The sequence below is a fragment of the Ranitomeya imitator genome, chromosome 2 (assembly GCF_032444005.1).
Source record: "Ranitomeya imitator isolate aRanImi1 chromosome 2, aRanImi1.pri, whole genome shotgun sequence".
NCBI classification, from domain to species: Eukaryota; Metazoa; Chordata; class Amphibia; order Anura; family Dendrobatidae; genus Ranitomeya; species Ranitomeya imitator.
The window spans coordinates 700,581,787-700,599,319 of NC_091283.1; the positions used below are offsets into that span (position 1 = coordinate 700,581,787).

A 17,533-nucleotide genomic window follows, 5' to 3' on the forward strand; every position below is an offset into this window, starting at 1 on the left:
GGTTGTGTAAGACTCTAAGTGGCACAGCAGAAACCAGCAGGACAGCTGGACTACAAGTAACCTGTCCGCCCTAATACCCAGGAGACACAGTGACCCATAGAGCCAGGGTTGTGATAGAGACCCTATAAAAAGGCTAGAGCCACCTGTCATACGGGTTTGTGTCCTAACCTTCATGGAGGACAGAGGGAACTGTGAGGACCTTGCCATAAGCCATAAGCAGTAAGGGACTACAACATCACCATGCTAATAGGAAGGCTTCTAACTCCACCTGGTAAAGGGGACTCTGAATTTGCTTCCAAGCCGGCCGGACCTTGACTGTACCTGTGATCTGGTGCCCTGGACTGCGGTTGCCTGAAGCCTTCAGTAAACCAGGTAAAGAGATTGCAAACCTGTGTCCTCCATTTCTTTCCACACCACCCATCATTTTCACATACAAACCGGGAGCCCTGGGGACCCAACTTTACCTGTGGGAAGCTATACCATCTATCTGCCATAACATAACCCAGAGGACCCCTTTAAGCAGCGTCAATCCCCACTTGCTGAATACCACAGGTGGCGTCACAAACACAAACTTTATTCATAAAACCCCTTAAAGACTTTCCCTTTTCCTTGGGCGCCCAGGGACATGGTCCGGGTTGCAGCCACCATGACATTTCCTTTAAGTAACGGACCTGGTACCAAATACCCCATGGCCCAGGCGGGTGACTCATAAACGGGTGTCAAGTCCTGCTGGGGAATGAAATTTCCAACTCCAAAAAGTTTGTTGGCAGAAGGAAGCATGAAGTGCTCTAAAATTTCCTGGTAGATGGCTGCGCTGACTTTGATCTTGATAAAACACAGTGGATCTACACCAGCAGATGACATGGCTCTCCAAACCATCATTGATTGTGGAAACTTCACACTAGACCTCAAGCAACTTGGATTGTGTGCCTCTTCACTCTTCCTCCAGACTCTGGGACCTTGATTTTCAAATGAAATGCAAAATTTACTTTCATCTGAAAACAATGCATTGGACCACTGAGCAACAGTCCAGTTCTTTTTCTCCTTGACACAGGTATGATGCTTCTGGCATTGTCTATTTGTCTTGGGTGGCTTGACACAAGAAATGCAACACTTGTAGCACATGTTCTGAATATGTTTATGTGTGGTGACTCTCGAAGCAATGATTCCAGTAGCAGTCCTCTCTTTGTGAATCTCCCCCAAATTTTTCTAAGGCCTTTTCTTAACAGTTATCCCGGTTGCTTGTGCACCTTTTTCTTCCACATTTTTTCCTTCCACTCAACTTTCCATTAAAATGCTTTGGTACAGCACTCTGTGAACAGCCAGCTTCTTTAGCAATGACCTTTTGTGGCTTACCCTCCTTGTGGAGTGTGTCAATGACTGACTTCTGTACGTCTGTCAAGTCAGTAGTCTTCCTCATGATTTTGGAGCCTACTGAAGCAGACTAAGGGACTTTCTTAAACGCTTAGGAAGCCTTCGCAGGTGTTTTTTGTTAATTATTCTAATTTACTGAGATAATAACTTTTAGTTTTTTTTATTGGCTGCAAGCCATAATCATCACCATTAACAGAAATAAACATTTGAAATAGATCACTCTGTTTGTAACGACTCTATATAATATATGCGTTTCACTTTTTGTATTGAAGAACTGAAATAAATTAACTTATTATTAACTTAATATTATAATTTTGTGAGAAGCACCTGTACATGTTATAATATAAAAATGTTATAATATTATTATTTTGAATTTTTCAAATAATTTGAATTCTATGTTTATCTCCCTAGGATTACCTGGACAAAAAGGTGACAAAGGAAATACTGGAGCACAAGGTATGTATAGCTGTTACATTAATATAATTATTTTATTCAGTCGACATAATGATTATTTTTTTGAAAAGGTATCAGTAGCATCAGACTGACCCACCAGAAGATTCTCTGGTGGGCCATGGCAGACACTGTATTGTAGCAGTTCACTTAATGATAACTGTTCACCGTTTTTCTTTCTACAACTGAGGAGAGCAGTGATTCAGACATAAAACTTGATCAGCTGCAGCTCACTTCAGACTGAGCAGATTGCTGCCTGCTCTGATCACTTGATTGTCTTCATCTCTCATTATCTGGTTGTAGAACTATAGTTATATTGTAAATAAATATACAGCCAGAATAAAGTCCTTTAATTGAAAGAATAACACAAACTCATTTAACTATTCTAAATTAAGCCATATTTACATCATCGCCCATTCCATTGAATCCCTCATCTCTTGTAATAAAACAAAAATAAAACAACAACCAAATCCCTCACCTGTCCATTGTTCTGTCCCAAGCCGTAATCCATGTCTGTGGGATAAATAGTTTTCACCCTGGACGGTGCCAAGAGATTACTGTGAGTCTATGAATATTATTATTACTCAGATATTACTTATAGATCCATCCCATCTTTTTTTCTGTTGGTTCTCTGAAGAGGAGTTTGTGCGGGTACTCAGGGCGGGTGTATAGCCTTTTAGAATTCCAGCTGCTTCGGAGAGGTTCGTGTGAGTCCATACGTTGTGACTGTGTCTACTACCTGTTCCCTTGCCCCTGAGAGGATAGTGCTCTCCTGTTAAGTAACAAAGGTTTTCACATAGAGCCATTTTCTCTAGCGTGGCATTTCCCTCTTGAAACCCGTTCATATTTCTCGGTTTTCTGAGTCTTCTACTCGGACTTTGGGTTCGTCTTCGGATGATTTTGAGGTGAATGCTATTTTTGGTGCCAAGGTGGTGTGTGGCAAAAATTTTTTTGGGGTTGATTGGAAGGGTCATGGTCCAGAGGATAGGACTTGGGAGCTCGTTGAGCACATTCCCACCCCCCAGCTTATTGCGGCCCTTGAGCGTAGCGAAGCTCGCCGGGGGGGCACTAGGAAGGGGGGTAATGTTAGGCGCCGGGATTCTTCTACTGCACGAGGTGGATCCCAAGCCTTGTCTCCCACATTCTTCTTTGACCGCAGTGGAGCCAGCTCAGCAGAGACGGTCTCAGCGCCTTGCTCAGACTCTTGCTGTTCGTCTAGTTACTGCTGGCTCTTCAGTTACGCTATAGTAACTAGCATCTGCCCTCAGTCACTGGCTTTCCCACTCTGGCGGAGAAAATTGTGCGGGAGCCCACGCCAATTTTTTCCGGGACTTAAGAGCTAGAGAACCCCAAATTTGACACAAAGACACTTCTTACATTACTAAAGAGGAATATGTAATAAAAGAAGGGATATGAGATGGTTTACTGTATGTAAACCATGTCTCATATCCTGCCGGGTTTGTGAAGGAGATAGCAAAAGCCGGCAATTGAATTACTGGCTTTTCTGCTATCTAGCGCTGAATTAAATCTAAACATATATATATATATATATATATATATATGTGTGTCTCACTGACATATATATATATATATATATATATATATAGACTGTATATATGTTTTTAAGAATATTTGAGCTGATGGATCCATGATATATCCATTTTACAAGCCTGCGAGAAAAAATCGCCGTACGGAAGCCATATGGATGACACACGGATAAATTTGGGTGTAAAAATCGCATCCTCGCATTGAATACGGAACAGAGTTTTGGGACAATTACTGCGTATTACGGCCGTAAAAAACAGACCGTATTTACTTACGCCTAGTGTGACGCTGGCCTGAAGCTAACAAAACTGAGTAATTACGTTCTGTTCTTCTTCTTGCTGTGGATTTACATTTCCGCATGGTGGACCCTGGGTTGCGATCGCACTTCATCTTTATTCATATTTAGTGCGATCCACCAACCCTAGCACAATATTCCCCAACTCTGAGGACTGTTTCTTCCAGCAGGACAATGCGCGATGACGCATAGCTAGGGCAATCAAGGTGTGGATGAAGGATCATCTCATCAAATCCCTGTCATGGCCAGCCCAATCTCCAGACCTGAACCCCATTGAAAACTTCTGGAATTTAATAAAGAGGAAGATGGATAGTCACAAACCATCAAACAAAGAAGAACTGCTTACATTTTTGTACTAGGAGTGGCATAAGGTCACCCAAAAGCAGTGTGAAAGATTTGTGAAAAGCATGCCAAGACGCATGAAAACTGTGATAAAAATCATGGTTAGTCCACAAAATATTGATTTCTGAACTCTTCCTGAGCTAAAACAAAAGTACTGTCTTTTTAAAATGATTATGAACTTGGAGGGGTTTTTTATGCATTATTTTGCATTATTTGAGGTCTGCAAGCAATGCATTTTTTTGTTATTTTGACAATTTCTTATTTTCAGAAAATAAATACAAAATGTATTGCTTAGAACTTCGGAGACATGTTGACAGTAGTTTATAGAATAATAGAAAAATTTACATTTTACTCAAAAATATACCTATAAGGCTATGTGCACACATTCCGGATTATTCGCGGATATTTCAAGTTTTTTGCACGTTTTTTCGGCAGCTTTCCGCCGGAAAAAAAAACGCTTAAGAAACGCATACATTAAGCATCCCTGTTATGTTTGCTAATGACAGGTGTTATGAAGGCAATCCAGAAACACAGTGTGCTTAGCGATCAGAGCGCACACAGTGATCTGACAAATACCCAAAAATACAAGAACGAGCTCCGAGACGTGGAAACTCTGTAGACTGCACACCTGATCCTATCCTAAACACAACTAAAAGCGGCTGTGGATTGCGCCTAACAACTACCTAGGCAACTCGGCACAGCCTAAGAAACTAGCTAGCCTGAAGATAGAAAAAAAGGCCTGACTTGCCCCAGAGAAATTCCCCAAAGGAAAAGGCAGCCCCCCACATATAATGACTGTGAGTAAGATGAAAAGACAAAACGTAGGGATGAAATAGATTCAGCAAAGTGGGGCCCGATATTCTAGGACAGAGCGAGGACAGTAAAGCGAACTTTGCAGTCTACAAAAAACCCTAAAGCAAAACCACGCAAAGGGGGCAAAAAAAACCCACCGTGCCGAACTAACGGCACGGCGGTACACCCTTTGCGTCTCAGAGCTTCCAGCAAAACCAAAAGACAAGCTGGACAGAAAAAAGCAACAAAATAGCAAAAAAGCACTTAGCTATACAGAGCAGCAGGTCACAGGAACGATCAGGAGAAGCTCAGATCCAAGACTGGAACATTGACAAGGAGCAAGGATAGCAGCATCAGGCGGAGTTAAGTAATGAAGCAGTTAACGAGCTCACCAGAACACCTGAGGGAGGAAGCTCAGAAGCTGCAGTACCACTTGTGACCACAGGAGTGAATTCAGCCACAGAATTCACAACAGTACCCCCCCCTTGAGGAGGGGTCACCGAACCCTCACCAGAGCCCCCAGGCCGACCAGGATGAGCCGCATGAAAGGCACAAACAAGATCGGAAGCATGAACATCAGAGGCAAAAACCCAGGAATTATCTTCCTGAGCATAACCCTTCCATTTAACCAGATACTGGAGTTTCCGTCTAGAAACACGAGAATCCAAAATCTTCTCCACAATATACTCCAATTCCCCCTCCACCAAAACCGGGGCAGGAGGCTCAACAGATGGAACCATAGGTGCCACGTATCTCCGCAACAACGACCTATGGAATACATTATGTATGGAAAAGGAGTCTGGGAGGGTCAAACGAAAAGACACAGGATTGAGAACCTCAGAAATCCTATACGGACCAATAAAACGAGGTTTAAATTTAGGAGAGGAAACCTTCATAGGAATATGACGAGAAGATAACCAAACCAGATCCCCAACACGAAGTCGGGGACCCACACGGCGTCTGCGATTAGCGAAAAGTTGAGCTTTCTCCTGGGACAAGATCAAATTGTCCACTACCTGAGTCCAGATCTGCTGCAACCTATCCACCACAGAATCCACACCAGGACAGTCCGAAGACTCAACCTGTCCTGAAGAGAAACGAGGATGGAACCCAGAATTGCAAAAAAATGGAGAAACCAAGGTAGCCGAGCTGGCCCGATTATTAAGGGCGAACTCAGCCAACGGCAAAAAGGACACCCAATCATCCTGGTCTGCAGAAACAAAACATCTCAGATATGTTTCCAAGGTCTGATTGGTTCGTTCGGTCTGGCCATTAGTCTGAGGATGGAAAGCCGAGGAAAAGGATAGGTCAATGCCCATCCTACCACAAAAGACTCGCCAAAACCTTGAAACAAACTGGGAACCTCTGTCAGAAACAATATTCTCAGGAATGCCATGCAACCGAACCACATGCTGAAAGAACAAAGGTACCAAATCAGAGGAGGAAGGCAATTTAGCCAAGGGCACCAGATGGACCATTTTAGAAAAGCGATCACAGACCACCCAAATGACTGACATCTTTTGAGAAATGGGAAGGTCAGAAATGAAATCCATCGAAATATGTGTCCAAGGCCTCTTTGGGACCGGCAAGGGCAAAAGCAACCCACTGGCACGAGAACAGCAGGGCTTAGCCTTAGCACAAATCCCACAGGACTGCACAAAAGTACGTACATCCCGTGACAGAGATGGCCACCAGAAGGATCTAGCCACTAACTCTCTGGTACCAAAGATTCCAGGATGACCAGCCAACACCGAACAATGAAGTTCAGAGATAAGTTTATTAGTCCACCTATCAGGGACGAACAGTTTCTCTGCTGGACAACGATCAGGTTTATTCGCCTGAAATTTTTGCAGCACCCGCCGCAAATCAGGGGAGATGGCAGACACAATGACTCCTTCCTTGAGGATACCCGCTGGCTCAGATAAACCCGGAGAGTCGGGCACAAAACTCCTAGACAGAGCATCCGCCTTCACATTTTTAGAGCCCGGAAGGTACGAAATCACAAAGTCGAAGCGGGCAAAAAATAACGACCAACGGGCCTGTCTAGGATTCAAGCGCTTGGCAGACTCGAGATAAGTCAAGTTCTTATGATCAGTCAATACCACCACGCGATGCTTAGCTCCTTCAAGCCAATGACGCCACTCCTCGAATGCCCACTTCATGGCCAGCAACTCTCGATTGCCCACATCATAATTACGCTCAGCGGGCGAAAACTTCCTGGAAAAGAAAGCACATGGTTTCATCACTGAGCAATCAGAACCTCTCTGTGACAAAACCGCCCCTGCTCCAATCTCAGAAGCATCAACCTCGACCTGGAACGGAAGAGAAACATCTGGCTGACACAACACAGGGGCAGAACAAAAACGACGCTTCAACTCCTGAAAAGCTTCCACAGCAGCAGAAGACCAATTAACCAAATCAGCACCCTTCTTGGTCAAATCGGTCAATGGTTTGGCAATGCTAGAAAAATTACAGATGAAGCGACGATAAAAATTAGCAAAGCCCAGGAACTTTTGCAGACTTTTCAGAGATGTCGGCTGAATCCAATCCTGGATGGCTTGGACCTTAACTGGATCCATCTCGATAGTAGAAGGGGTAAAGATGAACCCCAAAAATGAAACTTTCTGCACACCGAAGAGACACTTTGATCCCTTCACAAACAAAGAGTTAGCACGCAGGACCTGAAAAACCATTCTGACCTGCTTCACATGAGACTCCCAATCATCTGAGAAGATCAAAATGTCATCCAAGTAAACAATCAGGAATTTATCCAGATACTCACGGAAGATGTCATGCATAAAAGACTGAAACACAGATGGAGCATTGGCAAGTCCGAACGGCATCACTAGATACTCAAAATGACCCTCGGGCGTATTGAATGCAGTTTTCCATTCATCTCCTTGCCTGATTCTCACCAGATTATACGCACCACGAAGATCTATCTTAGTGAACCAACTAGCCCCCTTAATCCGAGCAAACAAGTCAGATAACAATGGCAAGGGATACTGAAATTTAACAGTGATCTTATTAAGAAGGCGGTAATCAATACACGGTCTCAGCGAACCATCCTTCTTGGCTACAAAGAAGAACCCTGCTCCCAGTGGTGATGACGATGGGCGAATATGTCCCTTCTCCAGGGATTCCTTCACATAACTGCGCATAGCGGCGTGTTCGGGCACGGATAAATTAAATAATCGACCTTTAGGGAATTTACTACCAGGAATCAAATTGATAGCACAATCACAATCCCTATGCGGAGGTAGAGCATCGGACTTGGGCTCTTCAAATACATCCTGATAATCAGACAAGAACTCTGGGACCTCAGAAGGGGTGGATGATGAAATCGACAAAAATGGAACATCACCATGTACCCCCTGACAACCCCAGCTGGATACCGACATGGAATTCCAATCCAATACTGGATTATGGGTTTGTAGCCATGGCAACCCCAACACGACCACATCATGCAGATTATGCAACACCAGAAAGCGAATAACCTCCTGATGTGCAGGAGCCATGCACATGGTCAGCTGGGCCCAGTATTGAGGTTTATTCTTGGCCAAAGGTGTAGCATCAATTCCTCTCAATGGAATAGGACACCGCAAAGGCTCCAAGAAAAACCCACAACGTTTAGCATAATCCAAATCCATCAGATTCAGGGCAGCGCCCGAATCCACAAACGCCATGACAGAAAACGACGACAAAGAGCATATCAAGGTAATGGACAGAAGGAATTTGGACTGTACAGTACCAATGACGGCAGACCTAGCGGACCGCTTAGTGCGCTTAGGACAATCAGAAATAGCATGAGTGGAATCACCACAGTAGAAACACAGACCATTCAGACGTCTGTATTCCTGCCGTTCAACTCTAGTCATAGTCCTATCGCACTGCATAGGCTCAGGTTTAACCTCAGGCAGTACCGCCAAATGGTGCACAGATTTACGCTCGCGCAAGCGTCGACTGATCTGAATGGCCAAAGACAAAGACTCATTCAAACCAGCAGGCATAGGAAATCCCACCATGACATCCTTAAGAGCCTCAGAGAGACCCTTTCTGAACAAAGCTGCCAGCGCAGATTCATTCCACTGAGTGAGTACTGACCATTTCCGAAATTTCTGACAATATACTTCTATATCATCCTGACCCTGGCACAAAGCCAGCAAATTTTTCTCAGCCTGATCCACTGAATTAGGCTCATCGTACAGCAATCCGAGCGCCAGGAAAAACGCATCGACACTACTCAATGCAGGGTCTCCTGGCGCAAGAGAAAATGCCCAGTCTTGAGGGTCGCCGCGCAAAAAAGAAATAATAATCAAAACCTGTTGAATAGGATTACAAGAAGAATGAGGTTTCAAGGCCAGAAATAGCTTACAATTATTTTTGAAACTTAGAAACTTAGTTCTATCTCCAAAAAACAAATCAGGAATAGGAATTCTTGGTTCTAACATAGATTTCTGATCAATAGTATCTTGAATTTTTTGTACATTTATAACGAGATTATCCATTGAAGAGCACAGACCCTGAATATCCATGTCCACACCTGTGTCCAGAATCACCCAAATGTCTAGGGGGAAAAAAAAAAGTGAACACAGAGCAGAAAAAAAAAAATGATGTCAGAACTTTTTCTTTCCCTCTATTGAGAATCATTAGTTAGGCTCCTTGTACTGTTATGTTTGCTAATGACAGGTGTTATGAAGGCAATCCAGAAACACAGTGTGCTTAGCGATCAGAGCGCACACAGTGATCTGACAAATACCCAAAAATACAAGAACGAGCTCTGAGACGTGGAAACTCTGTAGACTGCACACCTGATCCTATCCTAAACACAACTAAAAGCGGCTGTGGATTGCGCCTAACAACTACCTAGGCAACTCGGCACAGCCTAAGAAACTAGCTAGCCTGAAGATAGAAAAAAAGGCCTGACTTGCCCCAGAGAAATTCCCCAAAGGAAAAGGCAGCCCCCCACATATAATGACTGTGAGTAAGATGAAAAGACAAAACGTAGGGATGAAATAGATTCAGCAAAGTGGGGCCCGATATTCTAGGACAGAGCGAGGACAGTAAAGCGAACTTTGCAGTCTACAAAAAACCCTAAAGCAAAACCACGCAAAGGGGGCAAAAAAAACCCACCGTGCCGAACTAACGGCACGGCGGTACACCCTTTGCGTCTCAGAGCTTCCAGCAAAACCAAAAGACAAGCTGGACAGAAAAAAGCAACAAAATAGCAAAAAAGCACTTAGCTATACAGAGCAGCAGGTCACAGGAACGATCAGGAGAAGCTCAGATCCAAGACTGGAACATTGACAAGGAGCAAGGATAGCAGCATCAGGCGGAGTTAATTAATGAAGCAGTTAACGAGCTCACCAGAACACCTGAGGGAGGAAGCTCAGAAGCTGCAGTACCACTTGTGACCACAGGAGTGAATTCAGCCACAGAATTCACAACACATCCCATCATTTTTAATGGTTTCCTCAATTTTTCGTGCACATGTTGCGTTTTTTTCCACACATAAAACATATGCAGAAAAAACCGCAGCATGTTCATTAATTTACGGATTGTAAGCGGATTTCCCACTATATTATTGCATTGGGAACCTCTGGAAAAAACGCGAAAAATCCGCACAAAAACGCGAAAAATACGTGCAAAAACGCGACAAAAACGGAAACCTCAGGATTTTCTCAGGAAATTTCTGCATACTTTCTGGACGTGTGCACATAGCCTAAAGAGAACAATCGGATAAACTGAAAATTTTGCAGTGGTCTCTTAATCTTTGCCTGAGCTGTCTTTATAGCGAGTAAAATTGTTTATCACAAAAACCACCATAAACTTTACTTTACTTATAATAAAGACTTTGCTACAGTTAGGTTTTTTAATTATATTTCCTATAGTGTAGAGTGGAAAATCCTGCCCTGGTAATCAGCTGGAACCGTATGTGCCTAGACACCTCAGAAACTCAAGCTTCCTACACAGAATAAAAGACAGACAAAAAAGATTCCTGTTGAGATGGATGGATCCTTCTCTATTGGAAAACTGAAGCAGCAGTTTGCTTCATAGTGAGAGGGAATTGCGCAAGCTCGGCCTGTAGGAGACAGGGTGGATATATCTGCCAACAATATCACCACTAGGGGGAGCTAAGCCAAACATCAAAGGAACATAACTTTTGAATAGAGCATAATTGTTAACTAGGGATTAGCGAACGGGCTGAGTGATACGCGGTTATCGCTCGAGTGTCACGTTGCTCAGATGTGCTCGTTGCTCGGTGAGTAATGGGCGGAGCTCAAATTAAAACTCAAACACTGACCCACGTCTTTGGCAAAATTTATACAGCAAATATGCATGTGAAGCACCCGCCAGGGCTGTGGGGATACTCGGTACCAGGCCGGTTCTTAAGGGGCGGTTTCATGGTTGCAGTGACCTGGTTCGTGGCCCTGGGCGTCCAAAGAAAATGATGATAAAAGGGGAAATAAAGGGGAAATAATGTTTATGGGGGATAGTTTGTGACGGCACCTGTGGTATTCGGCAAGGGATAGCCAATGCTGCTTAACCCCTTCATGACCCAGCCTATTTTGACCTTAAAGACCTTGCCGTTTTTTGCAATTCTGACCAGTGTCCCTTTATGAGGTAATAACTCAGGAACGCTTCAATGGATCCTAGCGGTTCTGAGATTGTTTTTTCGTGACATATTGGGCTTCATGTTAGTGGTAAATTTAGGTCAATAAATTCTGTGTTTATTTGTGATAAAAATGGAAATTTGGCAAAAATTTTGAAAATTTTGCAATTTTCACATTTTTAATTTTTATTCTGTTAAACCAGAGTTATGTGACACAAAATAGTTAATAAATAACATTTCCCACACGTCTACTTTACATCAGCACAATTTTGGAAACAAAATTTTTTTTTGCTAGGAAGTTATAAGGGTTAAAATTTGACCAGCGATTTCTCATTTTTACAACAAAATTTACAAAACCATTTTTTTTAGGGACCACCTCACATTTGAAGTCAGTTTGAGGGGTCTATATGGCTGAAAATACCCAAAAGTGACACCATTCTAAAAACTGCACCCCTCAAGGTGCACAAAACCACATTCAAGAAGTTTATTAACCCTTCAGGTGCTTCACAGCAGCAGAAGCAACATGGAAGGAAAAAATGAACATTTAACTTTTTAGTCACAGAAATGATTTTTCAGCAACAATTTTTTTATTTTCCCAATGGTAAAAGGAGAAACTGAACAACGAAAGTTGTTGTCAATTTGTCCTGAGTACGCTGATACCTCATATGTGGGGGTAAACCACTGTTTGGGCGCACGGCAGGGCTTGGAAGAGAAGGAGCGCCATTTGACTTTTTGAATGAATAATTGGCTGCACTCTTTAGCGGACACCATGTCACGTTTGGAGAGCCCCTGTGTGCCTAAAAATTGGAGCTCCCCACAAGTGACCCATTTTGGAAACTAGACGCCCCAAGGAACGTATCTAGATGCATAGTGAGCCCTTTAAACCCCCAGGTGCTTCACAAATTGATCCGTAAAAATGAAAAAGTACTTTTTTTTCACAAAAAAATTCTTTTAGCCTCAATTTTTTCATATTTACATGGACAACAGGATAAAATGGATCCTACAATTTGTTGGGCAATTTCTCCTGAGTACACTGATACCTCACATGTGGGGATAAACCACTGTTTGGGCACATGGTAAGGCTCGGAAGGGAAGGAGCGCCATTTGACTTTTTGAATGAAAAATTATCTCCATCGTTAGCGGACACCATGTCGCGTTTGGAGAGACCCTGTGTGCCTAAACATTGGAGCTCCCCCACAAGTGACCCCATTTTGGAAACTGAACCCCCCAAGGAACTTATCTAGATGCCTAGTGAGCACTTTAAACCCTCAGGTGCTTCACAAATTTTCGCCTCAATTTTTTCATTTTCTCATGGGCAATAGGATAAAATGGATCCTAAATTTTGTTGAGCAATTTCTTCCGAGTACGCCGATACCTCATATATGGGAATTAACCACTGATTGGGCACACGGCAGGGCTCGGAAGGGAAGGCGCGCCTTTTGACTTCTTGAATGGAAAATTAGCTCCAATTGTTAGCGGACACCATGTCGCGTTTGGAGAGCCCCTGTGTGCCTATGTATTGGAGCTCCCCCACAAGTGACCCCATTTTGGAAACTAGACCCCCCAAGGAACTTATCTAGATGCATATTGAGCACTTTAAACCCCCAGGTGCTTCACAGAAGTTTATAATGCAGAGCCATGAAAATAAAAAATAATTTTTCTTTTCTCAAAAATGATTTTTTAGCCTGGAATTTCCTATTTTGCCAATGGTAATAGGAGAAATTGGACCACAAATGTTGTTGTCCAGTTTGTCCTGAGTACGCAGATACCCCATATGTGGGGGTAAACCACTGTTTGGGCGCACGGCAGGGCTCAGAAGGGAAGGCACGCCATTTGGCTTTTTAAATGGAAAATTAGCTCCAATCATTAGCGGACACCATGTCGCGTTTGGAGAGCCCCTGTGTGCCTAAACATTGGAGATCCCCCACAAATGACCCCATTTTGGAAACTAGACCCCCAAAGGAACTAATCTAGATGTGTGGTGAGCACTTTGAACCCTCAAGTGCTTCACAGAAGTTTATAACGCAGAGCCATGAAAATAAAAAAAAAAATTATTTTCTCAAAAATTATTTTTTAGCCCGCAATTATTTATTTTCCCAAGGGTAACAGGAGAAATTTGACCCCAAAAGTTGTTGTCCAGTTTCTCCTGAGTACGGTGATACCCCATATGTGGGGGTAAACTACTATTTGGGCACTTGCCGGGGCTCGGAAGTGAAGTAGTGACGTTTTGAAATACAGACTTTGATGGAATGCTCTATGGGCGTCACGTTGCGTTTGCAGAGCCCCTGATGTGACTAAACAGTAGAAACCCCCCACAAGTGACCCCATTTCGGAAACTAGACCCCGAAATGAAATTATCTGGATATGTGGTGAGCACTTTCAACCCCCAAGTGCTTTACAGAAGTTTATAACGCAGAGCCGTGAAAATAATAAATACGTTTTCTTTCCTCAAAAATAATTTTTTAGCCCATGACTTTTTATTTTCCCAAGGGTTACAGGAGAAATTGGACCACAAATCTTGTTGTCCAGTTTCTCCTGAGTACGCTGATACCCCATGTGTGGGGGTAAACCACTGTTTGGGCACACGTCGGGGCTCAGAAGGGAAGTAGTGACTTTTGAAATGCAGACTTTGATGGAATGGTCTGCGGACGTCACGTTGCGTTTGCAGAGCCCCTGGTGTGCCTAAACAGTAGAAACCCCCCACAAGTGACCCCATTTTGGAAACTAGACCCCTCAAGGAACTTATCTAGATATGTGGTGAGCACTTTGAACCCCCAAGTGCTTCACAGACGTTTACAACGCAGAGCCGTGAAAATAAAAAATCATTTTTCTTTCCTCAAAAATGATGTTTTAGCAAGCAATTTTTTATTTTCTCAAGGGTAACAGGAGAAATTGGACCCCAGTAATTGTTGCGCAGTTTGTCCTGAGTATGCTGGTACCCCATATGTGGGGGTAAACCACTGTTTGGGCACACGTCGGGGCTCGGAAGTGAGGGAGCACCATTTGACTTTTTGAATACAAGATTGGCTGGAATCAATGGTGGCGCCATGTTGCGTTTGGAGACCCCCTGATGTGCCTAAACAGTGGAAACCCCTCAATTCTAACTCCAACACACCCCTAACCCTTATCCCAACTGTAGCCGTAACCCTAATCACAACCCTAACCCCAACACACCCCTAACCCTAACCACAACCCTAATTCCAACCCAACCCTAACCCTAAGGCTATGTGCCAACGTTGCGGATTCGTATGAGATTTTTCAGCACCATTTTTGAAAAATCCGCGGGTAAAAGGCACTGCGTTTTACCTGCGGATTTACCGCGGATTGCCAGTGTTTTTTGTGATCATTTCACCTGTGGATTCCTATTGAGGAACAGGTGTAAAACGCTGCGGAATCCGCGCAAAGAATTGACATGCTGCGGAAAATACAACGCAGCGTTTCCGCGTGGTATTTTCCGCACCATGGGCACAGCGGATTTGGTTTTCCATATGTTTACATGGTACAGTAAACCTGATGGAACACTGCTGCGGATCCGCAGCCAAATCCGTACCGTGTGCACATAGCCTAATTCTAAAGGTATGTGCACACGCTGCGGAAAACGCTGCGGATCCGCAGCAGTTTCCCATGAGTTTAAAGTTCAATGTAAACCTATGGGAAACAAAAATCGCTGTACACATGCTGCAGAAAAACTGCACGGAAACGCAGCGGTTTACATTCCGCAGCATGTCACTTCTTTCTGCGGATTCCGCAGCGGTTTTACAACTGCTCCAATAGAAAATCGCAGTTGTAAAACCGCAGTGAAATGCGCAGAAAAACCGCGGTAAATCCACAGCGGTTTAGCACTGCGGATTTATCAAATCCTCTGCGGAAAAATCCGCAGAGGACCAGAATACGTGTGCACATCCCGAACCCTAACCCTAACCCTACCCCTAACCCTACCCCTAACCCTAACCCTAACCCTACCCCTAACCCTACCCCTAACCCTAACCCTAACCCTACCCCTAACCCTAGTTCTTACCCAACCTTAGTGGAAAAAAAAAATTCTTTATTTTTTTTTATTGTCCCTACCTATGGGGGTGACAAAGGGGGGGGGGGTCATTTACTATTTTTTTTATTTTGATCACTGAGATAGGTTATATCTCAGTGATCAAAACTCACTTTGGAACGAATCTGCCGGCCGGCAGATTCGGCGGGCGCACTGCACATGCGCCCGCCATTTTGGAAGATGGCGGCGCCCAGGAAAGAAGACGGATGGACCCCGGGAGGCTCGGTAAGTATAAAGGGGGGGGAGATCAGGGCACGGGGGGGTCGGAGCACGGGGGGGTGGATCAGAGCATGGGGGGGTGGATCGGAACACGGGGGGTGGATTGGAGCACAGGGGGGATCGCTGTGCGGGGGGGGATCAGAGTGCGGGGGGGTTTGATTGGAGCACGGGGGGTGTGATTGGAGCACGGGGGGAGCAGACAGGAGGATGGGGGAGCGGAGCACAGGACGGAGGGGAGCGGACCACAGATCGGGGGGCTGGTGGGGGCGATCGGTGGGGTGGGGTGGGGGCAGATAAGTGTTTCCAGCCATGGCCGATGATATTGCAGCATCGGCCATGGCTGGATTGTAATATTTCACCAGTTTTTTAGGTGAAATATTACAAATCGCTCTGATTGGCAGTTTCACTTTCAACAGCCAATCAGAGCGATCGTAGCCACCCCCCCTGGGCTAAACTACCACTCCTCCTGTCCCTGCAGATCGGGTGAAATGGGAGTTAACCCTTTCACCCGATCTGCAGGGACGCGATCTTTCTGTGACACAGCATATGCGTCACAGGACGGATTGGCACCGACTTTTATGACGCATACGCTGTGTCACAGGTCGTGAAGGGGTTAAAGAGACCACTGGAGCTGATGGTGATGCAGCAGAGTTGGTACAGCTCTCCACAGGTAGAGCTAAGTCCCAGGGCACTTATGATGTGAAAGATAGTAGTGATGATTGTAGAGCAGAGTGGATGGTGCAGTAAATAACTGAGGACACAGCAGGGTGCAGTCTTCACACTTTTACTCACGGTTTGTGGTGCAGTCCATGGCACTGATTACAGATAGTAATGGAGATAAGGGCAGCTTGGAAGCAATTTGGGATCCATCTAACTAGGTGGGTTCAGGATAGGTCTCCCTGTTGCGCTGTATTTTGAGGTCCTTGCTGCCTAAAGCTATGCTCAGTCCTCTTCTCCTTCTTGTGCTTTTGTCCTTGTCTGTATGGCAGGCAGATTGAGCTTATTACAGGTGTCAATCCTTCATGGTGGCTCTGGGCTCTCATTTGCTGCTGTGCCTTCAGATGTTGTGATGGGCAAGGAAACCTGCAGTCCCCTGCCCTCCGGGTAAAGCTGCTGGGAATTCAGAACCCACACAACCACGGACTCCGGCGTCCAGTCTCTAGCACATGGCCCTGAAGTGAGCATATTTACAGCTCCACTCCTCAGGTTCATCCTTGACTTACTCTCTCCTCTCTTTCTCCCTCAGACTCCACACTAGACTGACTGACTCCTCCTCCAGGCCAGAACTTTTCAGGGAAGTCTCCTGAAATCAGGTGTTAGAGCTCCTTCTTCTGGTCTGGAGTAGAAAAGGTGCTGGATGTAAGTGTTATCTGGTCAGGGAAACCCTTCTGGCTTCCAGGCATGTCATCACCCCTCTGTGAGGGAGGCAATGCCACTCTGGCAACTGGACCCTTTAGTCTTTATACCGGGCTGGGACCCGACCTCTGGTACCAAAGGTGGATCTACGCAGTACAGGTATCTCTAATGACACCTAGCTTGGCCTGGTGTGTTTGTTGATGATGTTGTGGACTCACTAGTGTCTGTGCTACTTGTAGGCCTGCATTGCATTGGTAAACTGGGCAACCATCTGCAACTTCTTAGACTCACCATGGGTCTGACAGATTCACTGCTAGCAGGGGGTAGATTCTCACGTTAAACTGCGGATGTGGCATCAGTTACTGGAGCCGACTGGTCTAGAGTCTCAGTGCAGTAGGCTGGGGAAAGATCAGGACAGGTGCTAAGATGGCTTGATTCACCTTCATCCAAGACTGGGGAAAGTCTCCAAGAACAGTATAGATCTTCTCTTCCACCTCTTCTA

General features: G+C 44.8%; 1 protein-coding gene across 1 annotated transcript in view; it reads left to right on the forward strand.

The window, feature by feature from the left end:
- Nucleotides 1-17,533, forward strand: part of LOC138665537 (mannose-binding protein A-like) — a 278,073-nt gene that overhangs the window by 38,241 nt on the left and 222,299 nt on the right. Inside the window, exon 3 of the mRNA XM_069753118.1 lies at nucleotides 1,786-1,830. Coding sequence (XP_069609219.1) covers nucleotides 1,786-1,830 — 45 coding nt within the window. The remainder of the gene's footprint in view (nucleotides 1-1,785; nucleotides 1,831-17,533) is intronic.